General features: G+C 47.9%; 1 protein-coding gene across 2 annotated transcripts; it reads right to left on the minus strand.

The window, feature by feature from the left end:
* Window positions 1-993: 993 nt before the first annotated feature.
* Window positions 994-24515, minus strand: TMEM201 (transmembrane protein 201). Of its 2 annotated transcripts, XM_017825799.1 has the most exons (9): window positions 24419-24515; window positions 18448-18568; window positions 17373-17567; window positions 15439-15615; window positions 14463-14854; window positions 13828-14031; window positions 3731-3948; window positions 1845-1916; window positions 994-1437 (listed from the first exon to the last, which is right to left on the minus strand). In XM_017825799.1, the coding sequence occupies exons 1-9, from the start codon at window positions 24490-24492 to the stop codon at window positions 1385-1387; spliced, it is 1506 nt and encodes a 501-aa protein (XP_017681288.1). In that variant the 5' UTR covers window positions 24493-24515; the 3' UTR covers window positions 994-1384. The 2 variants fall into 2 exon arrangements, with proteins under 2 accessions (XP_017681288.1, XP_017681289.1); XM_017825800.1 differs by lacking the exons at window positions 994-1437; window positions 1845-1916; window positions 3731-3948 and having other exon boundaries at window positions 6889-14031.
* Window positions 24516-24779: the final 264 nt, after the last annotated feature.

Consider the following 24779-nt stretch of genomic DNA (forward strand, 5'->3'; position numbering starts at 1 on the left):
CACAGGTAGATGAGTGTGATGAGTGATCCTCCTTTTTGATGGAATTATCACTGCAAATACTCCCTCCTTCCATAGCAGATCTCATATCTGCAAGGAGAAGAGAGAGGAAAATTCAAAAGGCACCAGCGGAAGCCAAAAGTAGCAAAAGCTACCAGACTACAGCTAGACTTGAGTAATGGATGGTTGCCTGGTAAATTTATGGACAGGAACTGGAAGCAAAAGGCAAATTTCAGTGCTGTGCAGCAGAACTGCCTGCACGTGTCTCATACACTGCCCAGAGCAGCACCACCTCACCCATGGCTAAAGGAGCTCTCCAAGCCAGGGTAAAGGTGGTGGCAGCAGCATTCCTGGGGCACCACCAGGGAGAAAAGGACATTGGTTTGGGCAGCCAAGAGGCTCCTCAGGCCAGTGGATTCTGAAGGGAGTTTGGTAGCCCACCACCACCACACGGGTTTCTCTTGAAGGTTTCCCATCTAACTGGGGCCTAGATGTTGCAGGGCTGTGCTTGCAAGCCAACTCCTTCCTCCCAAAGCCCTCCCAGGAGTGCAGGAGGCTGCCAGCATACCGGGCATTCCCCGCTCACTGAGGCTCTTCCTCGGGAAGCTGGACAGCTCGGGGGCAAAGATGTTGCTGTCTGAGTGGGTGTGCTCCTCTGAGCTGGTTGGGGTGAGCAGGGCCTCATTCTGGGATGGGAACAGCAGCAGCTTCTGTCCTTTCAGGTTCAGGCGGGCAGGGCTGATGAGGGGCCGGCGGAACCGCAGGGATCCCGAGCTGGAAGTCACAGATCCGGCCACGGATGGTGCTGGGGAGGGGATGCGGGAGGGAGCGCAGCTGCCGGACAGCAGGGAGAAGTGCTCTGAAATGGAGACATCCCCAGAGGGGAAACCATGAGATTATCACCCAAATACAACAGGCACAGTTTTCTTTAACAGTTCTACAAGAAAAAGGAACGGGAGTTGCAAACGTCCAACGTATCTTGTATTGAAATTCTTTATTTGAGTTCCCACACTGAGAAACACGGAGAAACCCGAGATGAGCTCAGCTGGTCAGAGCATGGTGCTGATAACACCAAGGCTGTGGGTTTGATCCTTGTATGGATCCTTGTATGGGCCATTCACTTAAGAGCTGGACTTTCTGATCCTTGTGGGTTCCTTCCAACTCAGAGCATCCTGTGGAATTCCATGTGCACTTTAGTACACTCAGGAATGACTCAGGAATTGGGTTATCAGGAGCCTGGTGAGCTTTCTCTTTGCTCCCTTGTGTCCATCCTGGAGAGCCTCCATCACACATTTTGCAGGTAAATGGATTGCTCTGGCATGTCCTTCAGAGGCTGTTGGGAAGGTGCACGGGGATGTGAGGAGGTTTGCACAACTGGCTGTGGGGGTCAAACCAGGCTGTCACCGCATTTCCAGCAGCACAAACAGCCAAGGGATCCATCTGGGTCAGAGAGGCAACACACAGATCATGGGGACGTGGGAGCAAAAGGGCAGAGCAGCCAGGGCAGCCAAATTAGCAGTTCCTGGGGCTGGGAAAGCATAATAAAAAAGTTGCCCTAGGAACAATTAAAGTCTCCTATCAAAGCAGGCTCAACTCAGCTCTAAGCAGGGAAGGGATCCTTGTTCTGTCTCGCTGTGAGCTCTCCCGGGGAGAAGGACATCCAACACATACAGCACCTGATTTTAATGCAATCCCACTCTCAGCTGGGGCTCTCCCTGCACCATTTCTAACAGCACAATTGACATTTTCACTGGGATGTGAGCAGGGAGGGAAGAATTCAGCCACGTGTTTCAAGCCATTCACTGCAAATCCTGCAGACAGTTGGTCTGGCAGGCCCAGTGCAGTACCTGATGTCGGAGATTCCTTGGACTGAGAGGACTGTGAGGCTGGTCGACTTCCACTGAACAAATAGCCAGAATCTAAAAGCAAAAATGAAACAATTTGAGGGCAGCTGGCTCAGCTGCTGGAGGTCTGTCCTCCAGAAATGCAACTGCATCATCTCACAAGGGGACAGGTGGGAAATGCAGGCAGGAAAAATGTCCCTGTTTTCCTGGGTTGGCTCTATGGCAGCAGCAGAACAATCCACTTTTCCCAGCTGCAGCAGAACAGATCTGTGCAGGCTCTAAATTACACATCCCTCTCCAAAATATCTGAAGCAGCACATTTGCCAGTGGACTCTGGCACTGCAGAACTGGCTTATAATGATTTATCTCATGTTGCACAGGAGTAGATGACAAACATGAACACAGTTTAGTTGTGAAGGTTGTAACAGAAGGATGGGGCAGCTTCCAAAGGTGGTGACTTCTTCATCTGCTCCTAGCAAAGCTGCCAGATGACTTCTAAATACACATCAAATTCAGATTATCTGCCCTGTGACTATATCACAGCCTGGTTTGCCACTACTTAAAAAGGAAGAAGGTGAAGTTATGGTTATATCCTTTCCTTATGAAAAGATGGATGCTGAGATGAATTCCCATCTAACTGACAGGTTTATTATGGCATGGTAGCCATACTAAATGAAAATAAAAATAAATAAAAGCAAAGACAGGGAAAAAAACCCAAACCATGAAAAGTACTCCTGTCAGGCAGAAGTGCTACAAACAAAACACGCCAGCTTAAATAAATTGTTTTTCTTAGGCACTTAATTTACAGAACTATTGGCAAACAGCTTTGGAAGTTGAAAACTTTGATGCTTGCAAAAACCCTTCAGCCCCAACAGCCTGTTTTCTCCAGACTGTCTGGCTTTGCACCTCAGTAAATAAAACCCAGACACCCATCCCAGCTGTCTGGAGCACTTGCACCTGCCCTTCCAGGGCACTCAGGGAGCTGGGAGGGTTCAGGCTGTGCCAAAAGCTGCCACACTGCTGGAAGGTGTGTGGGGCTGGTCCTTGTCCTGCTCTTATTAGATCTGGCAAAACTGCTGGCAGGGTGAGTTAGAGAAATGTGGAATGAACTACAAAATCCCTGCAGGAGTGCAATGCTGTCTTAGAAAACTGCCACATTTTGGCCTCTGACTTTCTGGCAATCAGTTAGAGACACAGCAAAGCTTGGCTTTCCTTGCATGGAGAAGTGCATTGGAACACTATTTCCCATCTGCTGGGTTCGAGCACAGCAGAACAGAGGGTTACTGAGTTACTGGGAGAGAGGCTTTCCTTAGGCCTATAAATCTTCCCTGGATCACACAAAGCCCTTAAAAACGGGAGGAAATGGGGTCCCTAAAGCAGCTTCAGTAGTGTTGCTAATGCAAATCAACTCCAGACCAAGGGCAGGGCCTGCCTTCACCTCTGCTCCTTCAGCTGGAGCAAGAGAAGCAAAGTAACAGAGCAGCTCAAAGGGAGGGATGGCTCCTGCCAGATCAGTTATCCCACTGCTCCAATCCCTTCCCAAGCTGCTCTTCTCCATTCCCATGTCTAACTGTCCCTTCTGCCTCTCTCCCACACATAACCTTGTGGATTGTGTCATCCTGACACAAATGCCTGGAGAAGCCCCTGGATTTCAGTTAACTCATAGGAGGCAAGCGCTCAGGGAGGCTTTTGCTTCCCCAGGATGGCAGTGGCCTGCTGTGCAACTTCTTAATGCCAAACCCCAAATGCCTAATGCTGGAGACTCCTCTGTGCCACGGGAGCAGCCATCTCTAAACAGGACTGTGAGGTGTGGATGCCTCACAGCCCATTTCCTTCTGACTGCACCACTCCACTGCCTTTCCCGCTGGGAGAGTTTCCTGCCCACTCACCTGCCCTGGCCAAGGAGGGGATGGTCCCCAGTGACAGGGCCCTGTTGAGACGTCCAGGGAGGGAGGATGAAGAAGTTCTGCGTGGGGACCTGAAGAGCTGTTGGTTTGTCAGGTGGAGGAGACTGGGTGGTGTTGGGACAAAGAGAGACGTGGCAGGTGAAGGGAAGGCTGTCCCAGTGCCGCTGGGAAAGAGAGTCATGGAATCCCCAGAGAGGTACCTGCAAAGGACACACATGACACACATTTAGCAAGGAGAAGTTCCAGTCGCTGCCTCTCTCAGTTGTAGTTGCATGAACATTTGTTTTGTTACCAGCTTTGGACTGACTTTTCAGTGCAGGAATGCAAGATGCAGAACGCTGAAGAGTTCACAGGAATGTTCCCACACTTTGAAGCTGGGAAAGGAAGAACTGCTCAGCCTGACTCAAATTATTGTGCACCGACCTGTCCCACAGTACAGGGTGGAAAAAGTGGTGGAACAGTTTAGGAACTCAGGTGCAAATAGGCACAGTACCTTGGATCTCTCCCTGGATGAGAAAATTACCTAGAGACACCAGAATGCTTTAAAAAATCCAGGTACACAGAGCACATCTTATGTCTGCTATGTGCACATGCCAACTGCATGCTTAGACATGTCATGGCTGTGGGAAGCAAGTAGTTATGTACTATTTTTTTTGTCCTTAGAAAGCAGAATTAACGTCTTACCTCTGATGTCAGCATAGAGAAAAGGATTTTTAGTGGCTACCTGGACGAAGATTTCAGCACAAGAGCTCTGTTTTAAAACCAACATTCAGACCTCCTTAACACATTTATTTGCCTTTATTTATACTTCTGTCAGGTAATAAAGACTCACTACCCTCATTTTACAGATGGGAAAATCCTAAAGTGAGGCCTAAACCACTACATTTAGTTTCTCTGCCCCAAGTATGTACTAGCACAGCCGCTCCAGGGAGCTGTGCCCCTGCAGCACACACTCCAGGAAGTACCTGGCTGCTAGTGCCTAAAACCCAATCTCTGTTACAGTGCCTGGAAAGAATTTAAATTGGAAATATTAATGGCAATTGTATTTCTAGGTCTGCGAGTTGTTTTCAATGGGTTCTTTCCAAGTGAAAAGAGTGGGAGCTGCAGAACAGAGCGAGCAGGCTGAGAACACAAGAGGAGAGAGAACAGACAAAACATACCTGTACCAGTTACTGATTTTTGAGTGCTACAGACATAAACTGACCTCTATTCTCTGGTAAAATAACTGTATGAGAGGACTGTGTATTCTAATTGTTTTCACTGCTAGTATTACCACACTCAATTGCTATATGCAAACAAACTATGCAATTAATTCCCGACCCCCATTTCATCACCTAACTTTGCAGTGGTTTAAAATTTAAAAATCAACCTGAGCTGAACAATCTGTTAAAAACTTACTCCTATTTTTACCTGCTTTCTATTCCTCCTTGCAATCACGTTCTGATCTTAGTCTATGTGTACAGTTTAGTTGACTACATCACCTCAGAAACGAGGAGTCAGCTTTGGAGTCTCACTTGTGTCCTCAAACCATCCAAATGAGTATTCCACAAAGGTTGCAGTGCTGAAAGTATGGCAATTTTGTACTGTTTTTAACAGTGGAATGAAAATACAAGAAAGAAAGTCTAGAATAGGAACCAGATCTCTGATCTCCTGTAAGAGTTTTGTTTTGTTAGAAACAGGTAGTATAATTGTCAGAGAAATCATGATGAAGAACTAATGTATATTTTTAAACGGAAATAAAATTAGGCTGCAATATTTGGAGGCTTAATCTCACTTCTGATGGAAACAGATGAGACAGATGAGAGCAGCAACATGGCTTTTCTTCTGTCAAAGGGAAGCCAGGAGTAAATCAGAACATAAAGGAATATACATATCTCAGCCTTGTGCTGTGAGGTGATTTATGGGCCTTCCATTCTGTCTCAGAGATTAAAGAGCTGGTGCACCAATATCATGCTGTGCTAAAACGTCCAGAAGAAGCAGTCTAGAATTAAGATTACAATTTAAAATATCTTATAAAACCACTTATCTGCTCATATGAGGCAGACATAACAATCCTGACCATCTTAATCAGGTTGAACAACATATTGGAAGCAGGACTTGCCTCTAACAGCAGCAAGGGACTCCTCAGTCTTGCAGGAGAAACTGCCCAACCTCTTCAGGTTCCAGGGCCTGGGAAGGGTGTTGTGCTTCCCTTTAGTGCACTCCCACATCCACATCTGCCCCATAACACACATACACACACACAGAGATGTACGTGTCCATCTCAGCTTTGGAAGGGAAAATGAGTGGGAAAGGGGATTGGAAGTGCAGCTCAGGACTATGATATGAATCACAGGAGAAAGAGTGATACCTACCACTCACTGTGCCATGGCTGGGAAGGGCCAAATCAGAGTATCCCCTTGAACAACGCAGCCCTTTTGTCCTAACTTTGCACCTTCTGTGTCTTTGGGCTACAGGACCCAACTTTACACAGCTCCTTGCTGCAGCAGTTTTTCATTCAACAGGCTGGAAGATGTTACAGTCATTTATCACCCATAACCACAATATCTCTCTCACAATGCTGGGATTGTAACTGTTTTGGAGCAGTCTTCCAATGGCTCTGCTGCTCAACAGCCCCACTTCTCAACCTCACCAAGTTGTGCAGTCAGATCCTCGGGGCAGCTGAGGAATCATTTGCCTTGCACCATCCAGAAAAAGAAGTTTTCTGGTTAGCAAAGAGGAGCTGAAGAATTTTAAGCATAGCACATTAAGGCCTTAGGATTGAATGCTGACTAAAAACTGGCTTAAATATTGATCTGTTCTGAACAAATTCCTGCAAAGTGTGCAAAATCCTGTTCCTTTGCCCTGCACTTTTCTCCTTAGTGTTTGCCACTGCCGTGTCAAGAGGGCTTGATGCTGCTAAAAGCTGTCCTGGGAATGTGCTTCATGACTGAGAATAGGCAGCTGAACTAAAACTTCTTTCAGAAGCAGATGAAAAAAGGTGAGGAGATCAAGAGGATCATAAGGCAGGAAGCAACCACATCCCAAGCCTTGGAATGGAGCACTAGAGCTGTGCCTTCGCTCCAAGCCATTTGTGCATGTGATAATAATGGGGCTGGTAACAGTGAAAAAAGTAACAAAAAGGCTCTGGAGTCAGACAGTTTGTGGAAATAGTCAGGGCCCGGAAGCCGTTTATTTCAGAACTTGATATTGTGAACATCAAAAATTGGGCATCTTAATTAGTGTTTACAATGATCACAGCGTTACTAGACAGTTGGGCACAACTCTGCTACACGGATACTTTAAAAATAAATAAATAGAAGGTTAAATAAGAGTATTACACGGTATGGGACTGTACACGGTCCTGAAGAGACACCTCCTGCCAGCAGAGCCTCCCCTCCTCTGTCCCAACACCTCCCTCCTATCCAAAGACACCACCTATGTGTGTGCCTATTTAATTCACATTTTAACCAGAGATGCTGCATCCTGGGACAGAGAGAGACATGGGAGGGCATGGGGCAGGTCAGACTACAGGGCTGGATGGACCCACTCCTGTGCCAGGGAATTCAGTCCATGAAGGAGGAAGGTAAGATGCAGTCAGAGGCAGGCAGCTCGTGGTGTTTGCCCAGGTTCACCTGCCCGGGGCAGTCAGGGGATAAAATGTTAACTCTGGACTTAATGTGCCATCACAACTGAGCTGTGAGTTCTCCAGGTACAACTGCACCCTGTTCCCAGGCACTGTGGGTGCAGAACAGCTCCCTGTTCCCCCACATTGCTGTGCCCTGACCAGGTACTGCTCTGCTCTGCTCCATCTCATCAGCCAGGGCCACAACCCGTGCCTACAGTCAAGAATCAGGAGTAAAGAGCAATATATGAATAAAAAAACAGGCACAGGGAGAAGGGAGAATAATGATTAAAAAGGGCACAGGTCTGAGACACATTAATATTTTGATATGTGACTTAAGAAAGCTAGAAACTTTAGCTGCCAAGAGTAAGAATTCTCTCCTACATGTTGTCCTGCTTTGGATGAAAAAGGAGGGTTGAATTGGAGCTAAAAATGCTCCAGCTGCCAGGTCCTGCACTAACACCTTCTAGAGTACAGATGTTTGGCATCAACTTTGCCTTCCCTCCTACAGGTGGCACAAAGGTCCTGTGTCTACACAAATCCAGACTTGCTGGCATGACAAAAATGTCCAGGGAACCTCTTCCTGCCTGTGCACTCGACCCCTCTGGTCCCAGATGAGGCTTTACAGGGGATGACTTCAGGACTGAGTACTGTCCCTCTCACAGGAGAGCATCTGCCACGGCTCAAAGTGGCCCCAAGTGTACTCACAGGTGACAGCACACTTGGAATGACCTGGCAGGTTATATGTGACAGCATGCATTTTCAAAAGCATCTCTTTAAAAACCAAAGCAAAGCCACACACCACAGCTCCCTGCTTTCAGGAGTGGAGTCAGTCTGGAGCAACCATCTGGCTATGAATTATATTAATTTTTATAAAAGCATAAATACTTTGTCCACAGTACATCAATACATAGTTCCTAGAGTATCTAAGCATGATTATAAGCTTCACATAATTTCAGAGTACTTGAAGAATATTCACCAAGCCAAAATCAAACGCCACTACACCGTTTTTATCTTCCCCTCATGTCCTCACCCTTTGCCACAACCCCAGCTCAGCTCACCAGGGCATGCACAGCACAGGTGCAGGAAAGGAGGAGTTAATAGAAAAGAAAAAATGGGATATAAATATAGTGTATTTTGAAGGGTAAAGGGCTACAAAGGCGTCAGTTTGCATGCACTGATGTCAGTGAGGGCTTCAGAAGTAGCAGCAGCAGAGGTGCTGATTTGGCTGCTAGTTCTGGGTTCTCCCTCAACCCCCTTAGAGACTGCAGAGCTGCTCAGAAATTTAAGAGTGCAGCCCAAGTGTCCTCTTATGCCCTGTCACACTCACTGGGGGCAGATGAGGGACAGAAGCACTGGCCTGGCACACACACAGGCACTGCTGCCCCACGCTGCAGCCTCAGGGCTTCCAATGAAGCAAAGCAACACAGTGTTGTCACAGATCTTGTCCAGGGAAAGGCACTTAAAGAACCCACATCAGCCCCTTTATAAATCTGGCTCTGCTGGGCAGGGTACAAGATTTTGAGTTGGAGATGAGCCATGACCACCGAGAGGCAGAGTCAGGCACTTGGGCATGGAGCAGATCTGATTTCAAGTGACACACAACCCTCAGCTCCATTCTGCTGTACCATCCTCTGGTCCAGACACCAGCATATGGCCAGTGTGAAAGAGCAGCACCTTGAATTAGGGGCTTTTGGGCTAAAACCCTCTAATACTGTTAAAATGTTTGCACGCTCTGGCCTGCGTGGCTGGGAGAGCCCTCAGGCTTCAAAGCTGCATCTCGTAACCACAGGTTACCACAGTGTTCCTCTCAGGCCTGAAATAAAGAGTCCAGCTAATGGAAAACGAGAAGCTCAAAGCACTGACCAAGTAGTCCTGGGTGCTTTTGTGCCAGCTGTGTTCATTAGCTACCAGCCCTTTGTTAGCTCTTGTCCCACCCAGCAGGAAGAAATGTGCTCCCGTGTGTGTCTCACACAAAATAGCACCTCAGCTGCACAGGGATGGAAGGACTGTGCCCAGGGCATGGACTTGCACCAGAATACCTGAGCTGGGAGCACACATTTCCTTCTGCTGGATCCACTGTGGGGGAAGCAATCATGCAGTCAGGTGATATATCCAACTGCTGAGCTACGTCCTAATTGAACCTCGGGTGAAAAATGCAAAGCACCTTCCATACAGAACCTACAGCGTGGCAGTGTCTACAACAGTCTATTTGGCATTAAATCAGGTATGGCAAGAACAGGCTCAGTAAAGGCAGTAGTGATTTACCTAATTTTTTTTTCCCCAGGAACAGTCCAGAGTAAAATACTGCAAACTCACAACTGATCTTCTACAGGCCTCGTTGTCTGAGACACAACTGGTACTGCTTGAATGCTACAGTTTATAAATCAGAACACCTCTGGAAAATCCCACCCTTCTCCTCCTTTCTTCCCTTTCCCCTAAAAGATCCATCAGCAAAAGCATGAGAGACCAACGATGTGAGAGAAGCAGAAAGAGAGGAGACTTGTCAGCATCAGAGTCTCTAAAGGACCAAAAATTCAACTGCTGCAAGTTTGGTTTTGAGGCTCTGAGGTTTTCTGGTGTTTTGAGAAGCAGCAGCACAGACATGCTGAGGCACCAAGAAGGGGGGGAAAATAAGCTGACACCTGAGTACAGACAAAAGCTTCTTTGGCATTAAAACTGAACCCCACTTCAACATGTGTTATTTTGTTTCACCTGTGAAATGTTTCCAATTACAAGTCCAAAAGTTTTTCAGTAAATCATGAACAAAGCACCACAGAGATCAGTTGTACAGCTTGGCCACAAAACAAAGTAGCTTTCTGATGTTCTGACATATAAATTAGTGCAACTTGTAAATATACTTCACTGGTATTAATCTGCATAAAGCGAAGACAAATGGATTTCTTGCTTGTATTCAATTGCAGTTAACATATCTCCCAGATTAAAAGATTTTAAACTCAGTGTAGGTCTGCACTTGCTGTGCAAACAGAGATAAAATATTCCTTAATAGGACTATTCAGGCTTCACAGTGTAAATCCCACTCCTTCCCACAGTTCTGCCAACTGCCTGTTCCCAATATTTAGTTGCATCCTCCCCATCCCATCCCAGCACTGCACAGGGAAAAAGACAAGAGAATAAGAGAAAAGAACAGAAATGGTCAAACAACATAACACTGAAGAGAAAAATATCATAAAAGGTGCCTGACCTCAGGGGGCTCAAAGATGGGGCAAGTTTAAATTAAAGGGGAAAACCCAAAGTGCTCCTAAAGAGATGGGAGGAAAATGGGAGACAGGAGGGCACGTGAAACAGGGCACAGAGAAGTTTAACAGAGCCTTGACTTTCAGCTCCTGGAAGCAAAGCATCCTAAGAGGCTGCCAAGCATCTTTAGAAGCTGCCACTGAGAGATTCCTCACTACTGGGCAAGAAAATTTGGGCAGATTAATTTCATTCTTATGAAAAAAGGGATAATTGCTGATAGAAATCAGGCATGAGACACTGCCATGGCCATCCCAACGCCCCTCCTCCTGCCAGCAGCCTCAATATATCCCTCAAACATGAGGTTTCTCCCATCACTGGGACACACCTCACAGGAGAGCAGCAAGAGGAACTTCCAACTTCCAAATTGTGCAGTAAGTGCAGAAGACAATCACAGCTCAATAGGAACATCAGTCTTTTCCTATGTTTAACTCTAGGAGGAAAATTTTGAAGTCCTGAAGCGGGAAAAAGGGAGGAAGGAAAAAGAAGTCTGGTGTCTTTATTTCACTTAATGGCCATGACAGCTCAGGGTGTCCTGGGTTTTCTGTGCAGCTTTTTCAGAGGATGGTAGAGCTGGCACTGGATTTGGTGCCAGTGCCCATCTCATCAGGTGGCTTTGCCCACCCCACTTTGAACAGCAGATGGGTTGCAGAACAGTGGTGTTGGAAGGGCTGCTGCAGTGAGGAGTTTTCCAGGGATCACTGCATTGAAAGGAGTGCCAAGTAAACAGTTGATAGCACACGAATTGTCCCCCTTTTTGGCTTTTTTTAGGGCTTTTATCCTTTGCCATTTCCCATCCTTTCATGAGCTTATTACTTCCTGTCCTAACACTGCTTCCCGCTCCAACAGGTTGATAGGTACAGAGAAAAAAGACTGGATTTTTAAGGAATGTTTCCTATTAAATCTCCTAAGGGAGAGTAGGAAAGAGGCACCAGAGGGATTGTGAAAGTCTGACCCAGCACACTTCTGCTGGCTTTTTCCCCCTGCTTTGTCACGTGGCTTCCTGTAGTATTTACTTTGAAACAACTCTCTAAATTCACTCAAGTGCCCCTGCAGAAAATGGGACAAAATGGTTATTATTATCATCATTTTTAAAGTCTGAGACTAGAATAAGAAGCAACCTGTGAGCTGGAAGACAAGCATTTTGGGTCAGGATTGGTAAGTGATGGGAAGGTGGAAGATGGAACCAGACTTTGCAGGTGCTGGGTTCCTTTAGTGGGTAAATAAGTAAACAACCCTCAGAGCACCATCATTCACAAGCACCAGAATGGAAACAGGTGTTCTGTGAGCTTGGAGGTGGATATTTGTCTGAAGGCACTGGAAAAACGTTCCAAAGGAGAGCCCAGAAGGGAAGCAGGTTTGTGTGGCCCCTTCCCTTGCTAAGTTACAGGCACACGGTCCTTCAGGCAGGAGCTGCACCTTCCCAGGGCACACTCAGCCTGGCTTATTGTTAAAGAACCTCACAGTGTCACCTTTGTGCTTTCACAACGATCACAGGTTGGAAGAGCAGTAACTAAGAAAAGCTATGAAAGCTTTTGTTTCCTTTAAAAAAAGCTTCTCTGGTTTCACCAGCATCTGCAGCACCCAGTAGTGTCTGAATGTTTCAGCAGAAGTTGCAGATACTTCACAGTGAGAGCTCCACTCTGATTATTTTAGTTTATACATTGGAAGATCACGACATCCAATTAATTTATATCAGACTGTTAGTGTGGCAAGTTCCACTGTGCTATCTGGAACAGAAGAAAATAGCAGATCTTCTGTAACAGTGCTATTTCCTCTTGGAAGACCCAAATCCATCAGAGAAACTCAGTGGACTGTCTTGCAAACGACAGTGCAGGATATTCAGACTGCTGATCCTAAGAGGCCCCAACAAGTCAGTCCCACAAAAACCCAAGCAGCTGGAAGCTCCTTCCTCCCTCCCCACACAGTAACACCCAGTTACCCCAGCTTTCAGCAGAGGACTGCCAGGCACTCAGCTCCAAATCACAATTTCCAGGCCCCTTTTTTTCAACAGCATGAGCACCGATGTCAGACTTCAAAAGAGAACCCTTCCCAGTAACCCCAAAAATCCATCTCTGTTGCCATGCAGTCCCACAGCAGAGCTCCCACCCCTTCCTTTGGCACATCCTTCCTATCTGTGTTCTCAGCAATAAACACTGCCTGAGTAAGTAGTGATGAACACTGCCAGCTGACCATGTATCACAGCATGAGGTTGCTATCACATATTTCTTCTATAGGAGTGAAGGAACACACGCATTTTTATCCACTTGTGCTTGTACACAGATGTTCCTCAGGGAGTGGGTGGGTGGGTAACAAACCCAAAGAAAACTGGCATTGAAAGCAACAGCCACTGGTAGATCTGAAAATTTAGCCTCAACCAGCTGAACACTTTCAGGTATTAAATCAGACACCCTGAGCTACATGATCTTGTAAAGCACCCTTTTGAATAAATTATTGGAGTTCCAGTCAACAGCACTTAAGGACACTTCTCCATATAAAACAGGAGTCAGGAGAAGGGCAGAGCTAGAGAACATGCAGGTAAGTGATGCTACATTATGGAAGGCAAGAAGAACCAGGTTATGGGCTACGTGTGGTCCCCTCCTCGCATGCCTGGGCGTTACCACAGCACACGGTACGAGGACTCCAAATCCAGAGGCAAGTTCCCATCAGTTCCAAGTTAAAATGACCAGCACCATTAGAAAAGTGAAGGTGGCCTGGGCCCCACTGGTGGATCAAGGCAGAGGGTTCCTCTGTGAGTGGCTAAGGATGGAGAAGCAGTGAGAAGAACTGGGAGGACAGGAGGAGCCAGAATCTCTTTGGCTGGAGGAGCAGAATGGGGAGGAGGCTGCATTCACGGAGCAGTTTGTGGGGCAGCTGCTGGAAGAACTGGCTTTGGGGAAGCTGGATATTTGCACTGCTGATGTAGGATGCAGGAGGAAGGGAGAATGGAGGCAGCAGGAGAGGCTTCCATGGCTAGCAGTGGAAGTATTCCAAGCAGCTAGCACAGTGGTAAGCAAGGATGGGGAAAAAATTAAAATATATATATATAGATATATATAAAAAGGAAGAAGAGATCTTCACTGTTTATCTGATTAAAAAAACCAAACAAACAAGGAAACAGAGGAAGGGGAAATAAAAAGAGGAGAGAGAAGCACCAGTCGCAAAGAGTTCACAAGGCTTTTTTTGCTCCTTCCCCCAGGGTCACTGCTCTGGCTCTGACCTTCGGGGCCGGTATCTCCGCTGGCCCGTCGACTTCCGCGTGGCCACGGCTGCGGTGAATCCCACCAGGCAGCACAGGGACGTGGTGCCAAACTTGGCCGTGTCCAGCCAGCTGGGGGTTTCCATCTTCAGGTACCTCTCGGCTACGTGCAGGCTCATCACCACGAACCACAGCACCGAGGCAAACGCGTCGATTCTCCGGAGTCTGCGACAAAAAGAAAAAAAACAAGAGTTTGAACACCAGCAAACTCCCTCGGTGCTGAGGAAGGAGAGGGAAGGTGGGGAAGAGGAGGGGCAGGTACAGATTGAGCAGGTTATGTACTGCCTCTGACCAGGTGCAGCCCTGCCCACTGCTGTGTAAGAACCTGACTAGATCAGCTCCATTTTCTACCAGAGCTGCACAGGGAACTCTTCATTCACAGTAATTCAAGCTTAAATTGAATGAACCAAGGCACAGATCCAAAGCAAGCTCTGCTGTCTCCACCCAGCCTGCTGGCAAAGAGCTGTGCCACCCAGTGCTACGTGTGCCATTCTGGCAGATGTTTATCCCTAGATCAGCAAGTCAAGACTGGACCAAAGACCTCCAATATAACATAGTTTTCCTTGAGGTGAACCAGGAGCCAAGTGCACACTCACCTGATCCTCCCGGCCAGGAACATGGCCAGCAGGCAGGTGAACAGCCCCAGCACAGCCACGGCCATCTGGTGATTCTTCCCGTAAGCCCACACGGCGCTCAGGTTCTCCACCACGTGCTCTGGGAGCAGCTGGAGCAGCTCCCTCCATCCTGCCACCCTCACCGAGGTGTCATTGCCCACGTCTGCATGGGAGCCTGTGCCAGTCCTGTTCTGAAGGGACGCTGGGCCAGAGGGAACGGGAGCAGGGACTGCTGTGCTGAGGGAGAAGGGGTTGCCTGACCCGTACAAGGCCATCAGAACCAGGAACGCGCAGCTGAGGAAGGCCAGGAAGCGCAGGAGTATCACCTGAGCTGGTGTGGTTATGGAAGCAGAGGAGGAGGATGAACATAAATTCTGCAGAAGAAGGGAGAAACACCTTGTCAGAAGCCTGAAGGAACTGCAGTAAGGTTTTGAAACGGTGCTTTAAGAAACACTTCCAGACTGTATGGCCTGGACTGTTTTGCTCAGGTCCCTCTAAGTCTCTGTACTGGGCTGACACCCCATAGGATGTTGTAGACTAGCAGGGAGCAACTGCAGAGCTATGAGCAGAAGCCAAGGTCAGGCAGGGATAATGTCACAATTTACTTCCCATCGTTCTTTTTTAATTTTTTCCCCTTGTACTCTGTAGTTTCTTGCACTGCAGTCATAAATTGCCTTCCCTACCTCCCCTTCTCTGCCTGTCCCATAATTTTCCTTCCACTCTGTTATTACTACATTAGACTTGCCTTCTGGCAACTGCCCTGAATGACACCACCAGGACAAAAACCTCAAACTAACATCAGGAGCACCTGTGGCAACTACGCTGTACTCTTCTAAACTGCTGGTACAGAAGCAGCTCCCAGGTTTAGGGAGCCCCAAGGCTGCTGCCTCCCCTTCCCAGCAGCAAACCCAGGTGCAGTGGGATCAAGTTCTCTGCATTTCCTCCTGAGCCCCCTCACCTGGGCGTAGGCCTTGTCTGTCTCGCGGCGTTTGAAGTGGTGGCTGAGCAGCAGCGCGCGGAGCTGCCGGTTCTGGTGTTTGATGTAATACTCCACAGCAGCCTGGCACGGGCGGCACAGCTTGTAGGTCTGCTCCAGGTGGTGCTTGTACACCTCAATCTCCTCATCATACTTGCCCTGGTGAGAGAACGGGAGAGGAAACGTAGGTGAGCACTGCAGGTCCCTCACCTGTTATCATATTTGCTCCTGACAGGTGGACAAAGCGTGACTCTGGTCTCCAGAGGAACAGCCCCCAGAGGAACCAAGCTGGAGGCCAGGCATGCAACCAGCTTCACATACAGCTGACCCAGCCTCCATGTCCCAGAAGAGATGAAAAAAGCCTTGCAGAAGGCTGCTGTGGCCCAATTCCAGGATGCTGAATTTCTGTGGCCCTATTTTGCCGTCTTTGTTGAGACCTTATGAACTCAACACAGGAGGTGAGACAAGAAACTAAAACTGCTCTTCCCCTCCTCAAATGAGGGGACACAAAATACCTGTTGCCCCTTCACTCCACTGTGCTGGAGAAAGAGATAAGTGCCTTTCAAAAATCAGCCCCAAACTTGAAGGCTGTCCCTGTTTGGAGGCCTTACTGAGATGAGCTCCACAAATCATTAATAACACTGGTAAAAACAGTCAGTAGGTACGTTTTCCAGTGTCACTACAGTGGACACATCACTTATCACAGAAGCTCCTAGGGCTCTTCTAACTCCAAGATCCTTGTACCAAAAGTGTCAGCTGAAAGCATGCAGCTTCTTTGGAAGCAGGATGGTGCATTGAGGCTGCCCAAGAGTTTGCTCCAGCAGTTCCATAGGCTCCATCTTTTGGAACCAAGAAGGAATCCCATGGCAGAGACCAGGAGCAGCAGGGTCATCCCTCACTGGAACAGGCCAGCAATGCTGCAAGAGGCCACTGCTGCCACTGACACACTTATCCAACCATGCTGGATAACACAGTCCTGTGTTTCACAGCTGGCACAGACATTGCAGGTCACTGAATGCCTAAAAATGGGCCAGAGGCAGTGCTTTGAGGAACTGCATAGGTCTGGCAAGAGGCAGGGACTAGAAATAAAGCTGAGAAAAGGGCACCAGCTGAAGATACTCTCATTAAGCATGATCAAATTTAAATCTGTTCTCTGGGAGTCATCCTGATCAAACTCATTACAATTACACAAAGCAGACTGGATTAGGCAAAACCAGAGGATGAACACATCCCACTACAGCACAGTCTAACCCCAAGGCTTGTTGACAATGGTTGAAAGCTAAGGAGTGCAGCACTAAATTCTCTGTGTGAAACGTTGGGGAGGCATAAAACTGTGAAGGAAAAACCCCATTATCCCATCCTCCATGCATATTAAGTAATGGGAAAGCCAAGAAGTTGCTCAGCAGGAAATCCTGTTGCTGTAACTGTAAAATTCCCTTTGCCCTCCTAGGCACAGATGCCTGACCAGGGAAATTATGTGGCTGCACAGGATTCCTCTCCCACTGCACTAATAATGCAGAGAGCACAGGCAGGGCCCCAGGAAAAACAGAATTTGTTAAGGCTTCAAGGTATCCAGTGGGCAGCTGTGCCTGCCAAATCCTGCAAGCTCGGCCATGGGAAGCACTGGAGCTGTAAGCTGATCTCAGCAACGTTTTGGGCTCGAGCTTCAACTCCCAGCGCTCATCTAGAACAGGGCATTACATTCCAGCTTTGGAGCAGAATTAGGTAAATTTGCAGCACTAATCAGTAACCTTCTCTGCACTGGAGTGCCACTTAATGCTTCTGAAGACTATTGGAGCATCATTCCACAGTACACTGAAAAACTGCTCTCTCTCCTGCTTACAAGGCTTCAGGATGAATTAAATCGAGCAGGAACAGCAGAGCCACGCACGGGAACGCCTCGGTCAAACACTCACCTCCTCCCTCGGTGAGAATGAAGCCAGCTGTTTGATTTTCATGGTTTGATGGTTGTTGCACTTCTTGCAGAGCAGAATTTGGCTGCTCACCCACTGCTGTGGTTTGGTGGGATCACAGAAAGTTGTGCCGCCCGACACAACGTGGTTAAGGTGCTCCATGTACTGGGCAGGGATGGGCTTGTTATAGTCTCCATTCTGACAAAAAAGCAGGAGGGGAAGCAGACATTAGATCATAAAATCAAAACTGGGTTGGCAATAAGATTCCCTAAGCTCTGTCAGCAGCTCTACATGCATTCACCTATGCAACAAAGTAAATAAGCAAAAAAAAAAAAGAGACAAAATGCTTCAAATCTTCTGCCCACCTCCACTGTTCCACACACCTATTGCAGGCAGCTGGCTGTGCTGGATTCTGGCTTAAGACAAGTTTTGCTATTTAACAGAATACAAACCCAGAGAATAATAATATTTTAATATATTTCTAATTACTGTTAATATTTTATATATTATCTGCTATATTTATTGTTGGTAATATTAAATTATTAATAATTTAATTAATATTTAATCAATATTGCTAATAGTTTAATATAGTGCTGACGCCTAAAATCTATTCTGACATGATTTTAAACTCTTTTACTGTTGTTGGCTATTAATAAAGACAATCTGATTGCATCATTAAAAACCAGAGGTTTTATTCTTCTGTCCTCCTCGTCCAGTAGAAAGGAGCAGAAATCACCCAGAATGGTGGAATTGCATGCAATGTTTATATTAAAGCTTTTTTATCACACCTAGCACAGGGATTTTTACACTGTTTCATATATTTAAAAAAAATATTCCTAAGAGAGATGTCAAGGCTGCTTTTGCCCTTTAAAGAAAGGGAGGAAAATTTGTCTTCATTATCACAGCCAGCACATCCCAGTGCAGCGGATTCCTTCTCAAAGCTGATCAAGTGAGCTCAGCAGTGCTCAGCACAGCTGTCAAACCGCTGGACATTCACGTGCACTGGGCCTGCATCACCCCAGAGGAGGAGCAGGGATTTCCCAAAGCACCGTCCCACCTTCCCAGCCCGTGCCAGTACCTCCTGGAAGCCGTTGTACTGCTCGCAGTTGGGGCAGTCCCAGCAGTTGCGGTTCCCGTACGGCACCACCGTGTCCTGGTTGCAGAACCAGCAGTTCACCGTCACGTGTGTGGGCTTCTTCCTGCTGGGGGAGGAAACGTGTCAGGCACCAACACTGAACTCAGCTGGTGGACAGGAAAGCACAGGCTTTCAAACAGGGGCTGGAAAAACAATCAGTCTTCCCATTCCGTGACACGACTCGGAGTAGTCACTTTGGCAATGAAAAGGTGGGTTGTTAAAGTAGAAATTAATTCTGTACTAATACCATGAACATGCAGAATTACCAACCTCCCTGTTTTTCAGGGACACATTTAGGGGTGCAAATCCTCTCCGTAATCAGCAGTGTTATTATATAAGAAGGGTGCTGTAGAGTTGACGCTTAATACACAGAATCCTGGGAAAAGGAAGTTACGATCCACAAGAGCTGCCTATGATGGTGCTCAGAAACCCAGGAAAGGGGCTCACAGTTACAGTTCTATCTATTTTGACAGAAAATTTTTCAAGGGCAAGGGTTATCACATTATCCCAAGGCTCAGGCACTGTTAACAGCTGTTTCTTCACAGCTTTAGATACATAAAGAACTGAGGAAACAACAGGTCTTCCCTGAGAACAGAAGGGATAAAGACTAATGACCTTGATCCATGAGCCCCTTGTTTCTTAAAGCAATCCTGTTAAAACACCAGCCAATAGAGACAAACAGCTGTGACATGACCACAGGTTGTGACAGATGTTTGAGCAAAGAGCTCCAGCGGCCCAAGCCCCGGGCCTGCCTGCTAAAGAAGGTCTGCATTTGTCTCAGAACTCGGTGCAAGCTCCACGAGGAGCTCCCTGGCAGGTCAAGGCAGCACAGCCCAGCTGTCTGGGTTTATCAGAACCAGTCCCAGTCCCACTTCCAAGGGAGGGCAGCTGCTCAGGGACTGGCTATGGCAGCTATGCAGACAGATGGACCCAGCTGCCACCAGCCCAGCTCCACCAAGGCATTAATCTGTGTGGCTCCACTGCAGCGGCAGAGAAAGCAATGGAGCAGGGGGGCTCATGGAGGGCCTGGGAAGCAACTAACAGGAATCCAAATGCTCCCAAATTGAGAGCAACTTCTCTTCTTCCTGCTCTAGGAAATGGTCTCTGCTGCTACAAAATTCCATAGTGAAACACCCTCTGAATCCTGCAGAAGTGTCGTCTGGCACCCTGGCAGCTGGGTCTTCCCCTCTCTCTCAGCCATCACCTCTGTAGCTGGATGCCTACAATTAACATTCTTCCTCCCTCCCATTTCCACAGACTGTGCCTTGAAACTTGGTTCATAGAATATCCAACCCTCAGGCAATGCCTGGCCTTCCAGTCTAGGTACTAACAGTGCTTGCAATGAAGCACTGAAACTCCAGCGTGCATTGAGGATTCCCTGCCAGATGCTGAAAGAAAATAGCTGGAGCTACTTGGGTGACAGATTCTCACCCCAAAATAGATGCAAACACCCACACCCCTCCTAAAATGAATATTCCTTGTTCAACTTTCTTCACTGCCAAGGGGGCTCAAAACAGTAACTGATGCGAGTTAAAAATACCACTCCTGAAACTAACAGGCAAAAAAAAAAAAAGTTTAAAGCAGACAAATCTAGGTCGTTAGTCTGACTTATCCATGAGCTCCCACTGTCCAAATGCCAAGAAAACCACTTGTCAAAACAGCCATGTGAAGGATGGACAGCAACACCTGTTGGTACTGGTTTCATCTCACCATCACAGGGGTACAAGTATAACATGCAGGCTTCTTTAATCACGAAAATACAAATCCTAGTGCTCCTCGAGCACAGACTTCACAGCAAGCACAGCCTGAACTCCACCCACTGAGGGAGGTTATTGCACAAGTCCCAGGTACTGTGGAACATGCCACAATCCCACCCCCATGCTGCTGTTCACCATCCTCTGGCATCCATGGAAATAAGACACACCACACTTCAGCCCCTACCCACCCCCAGCGTCTTCCATGACATGACAGAAGAGGTGGAAGCACTAATTTTCAGCAAAAAAAGAATCAATGCCAAACCCTCTCCAAGAACTTGCTAATATAAGAGACCAAATCCTCAGTATACTCCAGACCTTCCCATCATTTTCCAAACAGGATTCCACTTCTAGTTCTTGAGGCTGAGGAACTGCTACCAAGGATTAAATAGCAGCCCTTCATTCTCACAATGTATGCAAAAGAAATGGCTAAGTCCTGGATTATTTAGGATAAGAGGCAATAATCCTTCCTTTTGTGAACCTATGATCTGTTGCCATAGAAATAGGTGCAAAAAACCCAAGTTCCAATCTGCTGGATGCAAAAAGAAGAACAAGGGGGAAAAAAGATCATTCTAGGCAAGAACATGTAGGTGGGGTACTAGTTTTCTAGTAATTGGGCAGGACTTAAAAAGCAAAAAACAAGTACTGCATTTGGAAAGACTCTCAAATACAGATTTAATGAGTTTGGAGCTATATTTACCTTGACTGAATTCAGGCAGCAGCTGAAGGCAATAAGCTACAGCACACACTGCTTCTGAAGTCACACCCTGGGATGAGACAGACAATGCAAAACTGAGCACTTACAATGTGCTCAATCCCTTGCAAAACACCAGGCAAATCATCCCTGAGGAGCTTAAATGTACCACTGTACTAACTCCAACCAGCTTCACTGGGACAGAGAACCTCCCTGCAAAAGAAAACCTGAGCAGCAAGAGGTGACAATTACTGACAGCACAGGGGGATTCCACTCACAGCTCACCTGCTGTGCTAACTCCGTGTGGAACCTGCACGCACAAACAAGCTCGAGAAAATTCCCAGGCTTGGATAAATTATTCTGCAGGTAGAAGATATTTGCTTAAGACAACAGTGAGGGGAAAATACCCGCACTAAACATATTTAGGGGATCAACACCTAAATGTCTGACAGCCCTCATATAACACAAAATGTTTCTTTGTGAGGGGCCATCAGATGACTTCATTTTGCTCACAAAAATCAGGTTGCAGCTCTGCAGGTCCTGTTGACACTGTTTAGCAACTACTTTGTGTCTGTCGTGTAAAATAAGAGGACCTTAGGTTCCTTCCAACTCCCAGCACTCTTCACTATTCCTCATTTACACACATATTCAAGGCCACACTTTTAATGGATTGCCAGAAGAACAGTCTGCCTGAAAAGTGCTGATAATAATACACTGAATCTATAAATATTTATATATTTATTTATAAATATTTACATCTATTCCCCCTCCCTCCCTTTACTACTAGGTCAGAAAATGAAGATGTTTGGTTTTCCATATTTAAAAGAAATATGGATATGCAGTTCTTCAGGGGGTTATCCTCATCCTCACCCAAGGATTAGAAGAAAAACCCAATTCTCCATTAAAAGTATTTAAAGCAGCACTCTTCATTCTGGCACAACTGGATTACAAAGCAATTATACAAAGGGCTATGCCAGCAAATCTGAAGGAAAGACACCCTAGGAAGAGGAGCTGATTGGCACAGATCAGCCCCAGGCACAGACCAAGCCATGGCACAGTCCAGCTCACCATCAGGGAAGCTCCTGGGTAGTTCCAGGTGATGCCCATGTCCATCACCTGCCAATAAAGGGGTCTGTCAGTGCAGACCCAGTGCTAAAGCCCACTTTCCAGTGCAAGAAAAACACATCTATCTAAAGTCCAGCAGGTGAATGCTGTCACAGACACATCTGCTCACAAGTAGCAGTTGTGGACAGGGTTGAAGACTGAGCCACAAGATCAGATTTCTAGTACAGTGTCAGAGGTCACAATGCACCCTCTCCTCTCATAAAAGCCAGACTTAGTGTCCTCTTAAGAGGGAATAAAGTGCCCAGTGGACCTAGGCAGGGACACAGACCCACAGTTGTAACCACTCTCTGGGCTTGTCCCCCTCAAGGGCTGTCAGAACTGTGAAACTGCAGCTTCAGCAACTTTGAACACTCTGGAGAACACTGGCCCCAGGACAGGATGCTCCAGGAAAGGTGCCTCTTTTTGCCACTGCAGTACCTGTGACAAGCTTCCCAAGGAAATGTTGCTACAGCTGCTGGTCTGAACTCAGCACCCCAACCAACAAACAGGCAGCCAGGCTGTGATCTCAAAGAAAGACCACAAAACATACCAGAGTTTTTCTATCTGACCCAAACTCACACGGATTAAGGAGTTCCTGTACATTGTACATGTGGACATCAAAATCTTTTATTTCCTTGATTCAAAAAGCAAAGGTAGCATCATATCTGTGTTTGACATCATGTCTGTGTCCCTTATAAAGCTGTCCTCCTTGATGACTATGGAAGATTAATTTCTGAGGCAGAGTAAGAAATCTGGTAACATCAGAACATTACTAAGAAACACAAACACGTACCCCCAAAGAATAATCAAGGTCACCTCCTGACAGAATTTACCAGCAGTCTTCAAGGACTTGGGAAGAAATGCTTTCCATTCCAGAGACCTTTTGATGAACTTGAGCAAAACAAATCCAATCTCCTCCCTCAAAAGGCATGTTAGCCTCAACTGGGTCAAAGAAACACTGCCTGCTTCGCTGGGATTGCTTCAGGCCACCAGGATTTCTTGCCTACCCTAAATATGTCACAGAAATGCCAAGTCTTGTATATGGGCTAATGTACCACTGATCATTTATATGGTTCCACAAACAGCAAAGGCTTTAGAGCAAACCTTAAGCATGATATTGTGAATGTAGAAATATGCTTCTACTGCTAAGCATAAACTTAAAGTGAACCTTAACACAGGGAGCCCTTGGGGCTGCCTTTTCTCCAAGAGAAGCACTCAGTAGATGAGCTGACTGCTGTCTGTTGCTATAAAGACTAAAGTGCCTCGTATTCCATACATCCCTACACTCCTGTCACGCTATGCTAGATCAGAATCTGTCAAATTAAAGCTTTGCTCCTTTTTATGAGATCTGCATCCTGACATCTCTCCTGATGCTTTTCAAGCCTGCTTTCCAACTGGTCTGAATTTGTCCTGAAGTCAGGAACGTCCTGTGCAATCAAGAAAACAAGTAACCAAAGAATTCTGCTCCCTAATCAATAATTTTGACTTCTATGGATTCTATGGAATCCCCCCGAAGTTCTAGCACCGTGCTAAGTGTGCTGTGATTTTACAGCCCTGTTCCCCACGAAATCCTGCCTTTGCCCCTCATCAACCAGCACAGAAAGCAGGATTTTCTCTTTCCCTGCCTCAAACACGTCAGAAAAAATGGGGGAGACCCCGACCCCTGGGAGCCTCTGTCCCTGCATCCTCACATCTCTCCTGATGCTTTTCAAGCCTGCTTTCAAATGGTCTGAATTTGTCCTAAAGTCAGGAACGTTTTGTGCAATCAAGAAACCAAGTAACCAAAGAATTTTGCTCCCTAATCAATCATTTTGACTTCTACGGATACCCCCCCTCCCGAGTTCTAGCACCGTGCTAAGCGCGCTGTTATTTCACAGTCCTGAAATCCTGCCTTCACCCCTCACCAACCACGACAGCAAGCAGGATTTTCTCTTTCCCTGCCCCAAACACTTCAGAAAAAACGGGGGAGACCCCGATCGCCGGGAGCCCGTGTCCCCGGCGGCGTGAGGGCAGCGACCCGCGGTACTCACCGCTTCCACCGCGGCGCGTCCTGGATGCTCAGCCCGGCACACACAAAAGCCATTCCGGGGGACACGGAAGGACAGATCCGGCCATTCACCCACACCCTGACGACGCGGGGGCCTTTCCCTCAGCACCCTCCTCGGGGACGGACCCAGACCCTGGCCGGGCGCACCCGCGGTGTCCCCACAGCCGCGGTGTCCCCACAGCCGGGCACCGGGCCCCGCGTGGCGCCTTCCCGCCGCCGCGGGCCGCACATCCCGCCATGTCCCTCCCTCCCTTCATTCCCTCCTTCCCTTCCCACACCCTCCCTCCTCCTCCTCCTCCTCCCTGCCGGCCGTACCTCCGCGCGAAGCGGTAGAGCAGCAGCCCCGCGGCCGCGGCGCACACGGTGGCGCCCAGCCCGGCTCCCTCCATGCCGGCCCCGGCCCCGACCCGGCGGCGGCGGCGGCGCTTTGTACGCGGCGCGGCCGCCCCCCCGTCCCGCCCCTCGCTCGGCGGCGGGGGCGGCGCGTGACTCACGGAAAGGCCGGAGTCGTGCGGCGGGGCCGCCGTGAGTCAGCGCCGCCGAAAAAAGGCCGAGATCGTGGCGGCGGGGGCGGCCCCGCGGGCCCCCCGGCGCTGCCCGGGCCCCGTGCGGGGGCTGGCGGCGAGGGGAGGTCGTGCCTGGCCCCCGCCGTGCCTGGCCCGGGGCCCGCCGCTCT

Source organism: Lepidothrix coronata, unplaced genomic scaffold, assembly GCF_001604755.1.
Source record: "Lepidothrix coronata isolate B3197 unplaced genomic scaffold, Lepidothrix_coronata-1.0 Scaffold122, whole genome shotgun sequence".
NCBI lineage: Eukaryota > Metazoa > Chordata > Aves > Passeriformes > Pipridae > Lepidothrix > Lepidothrix coronata.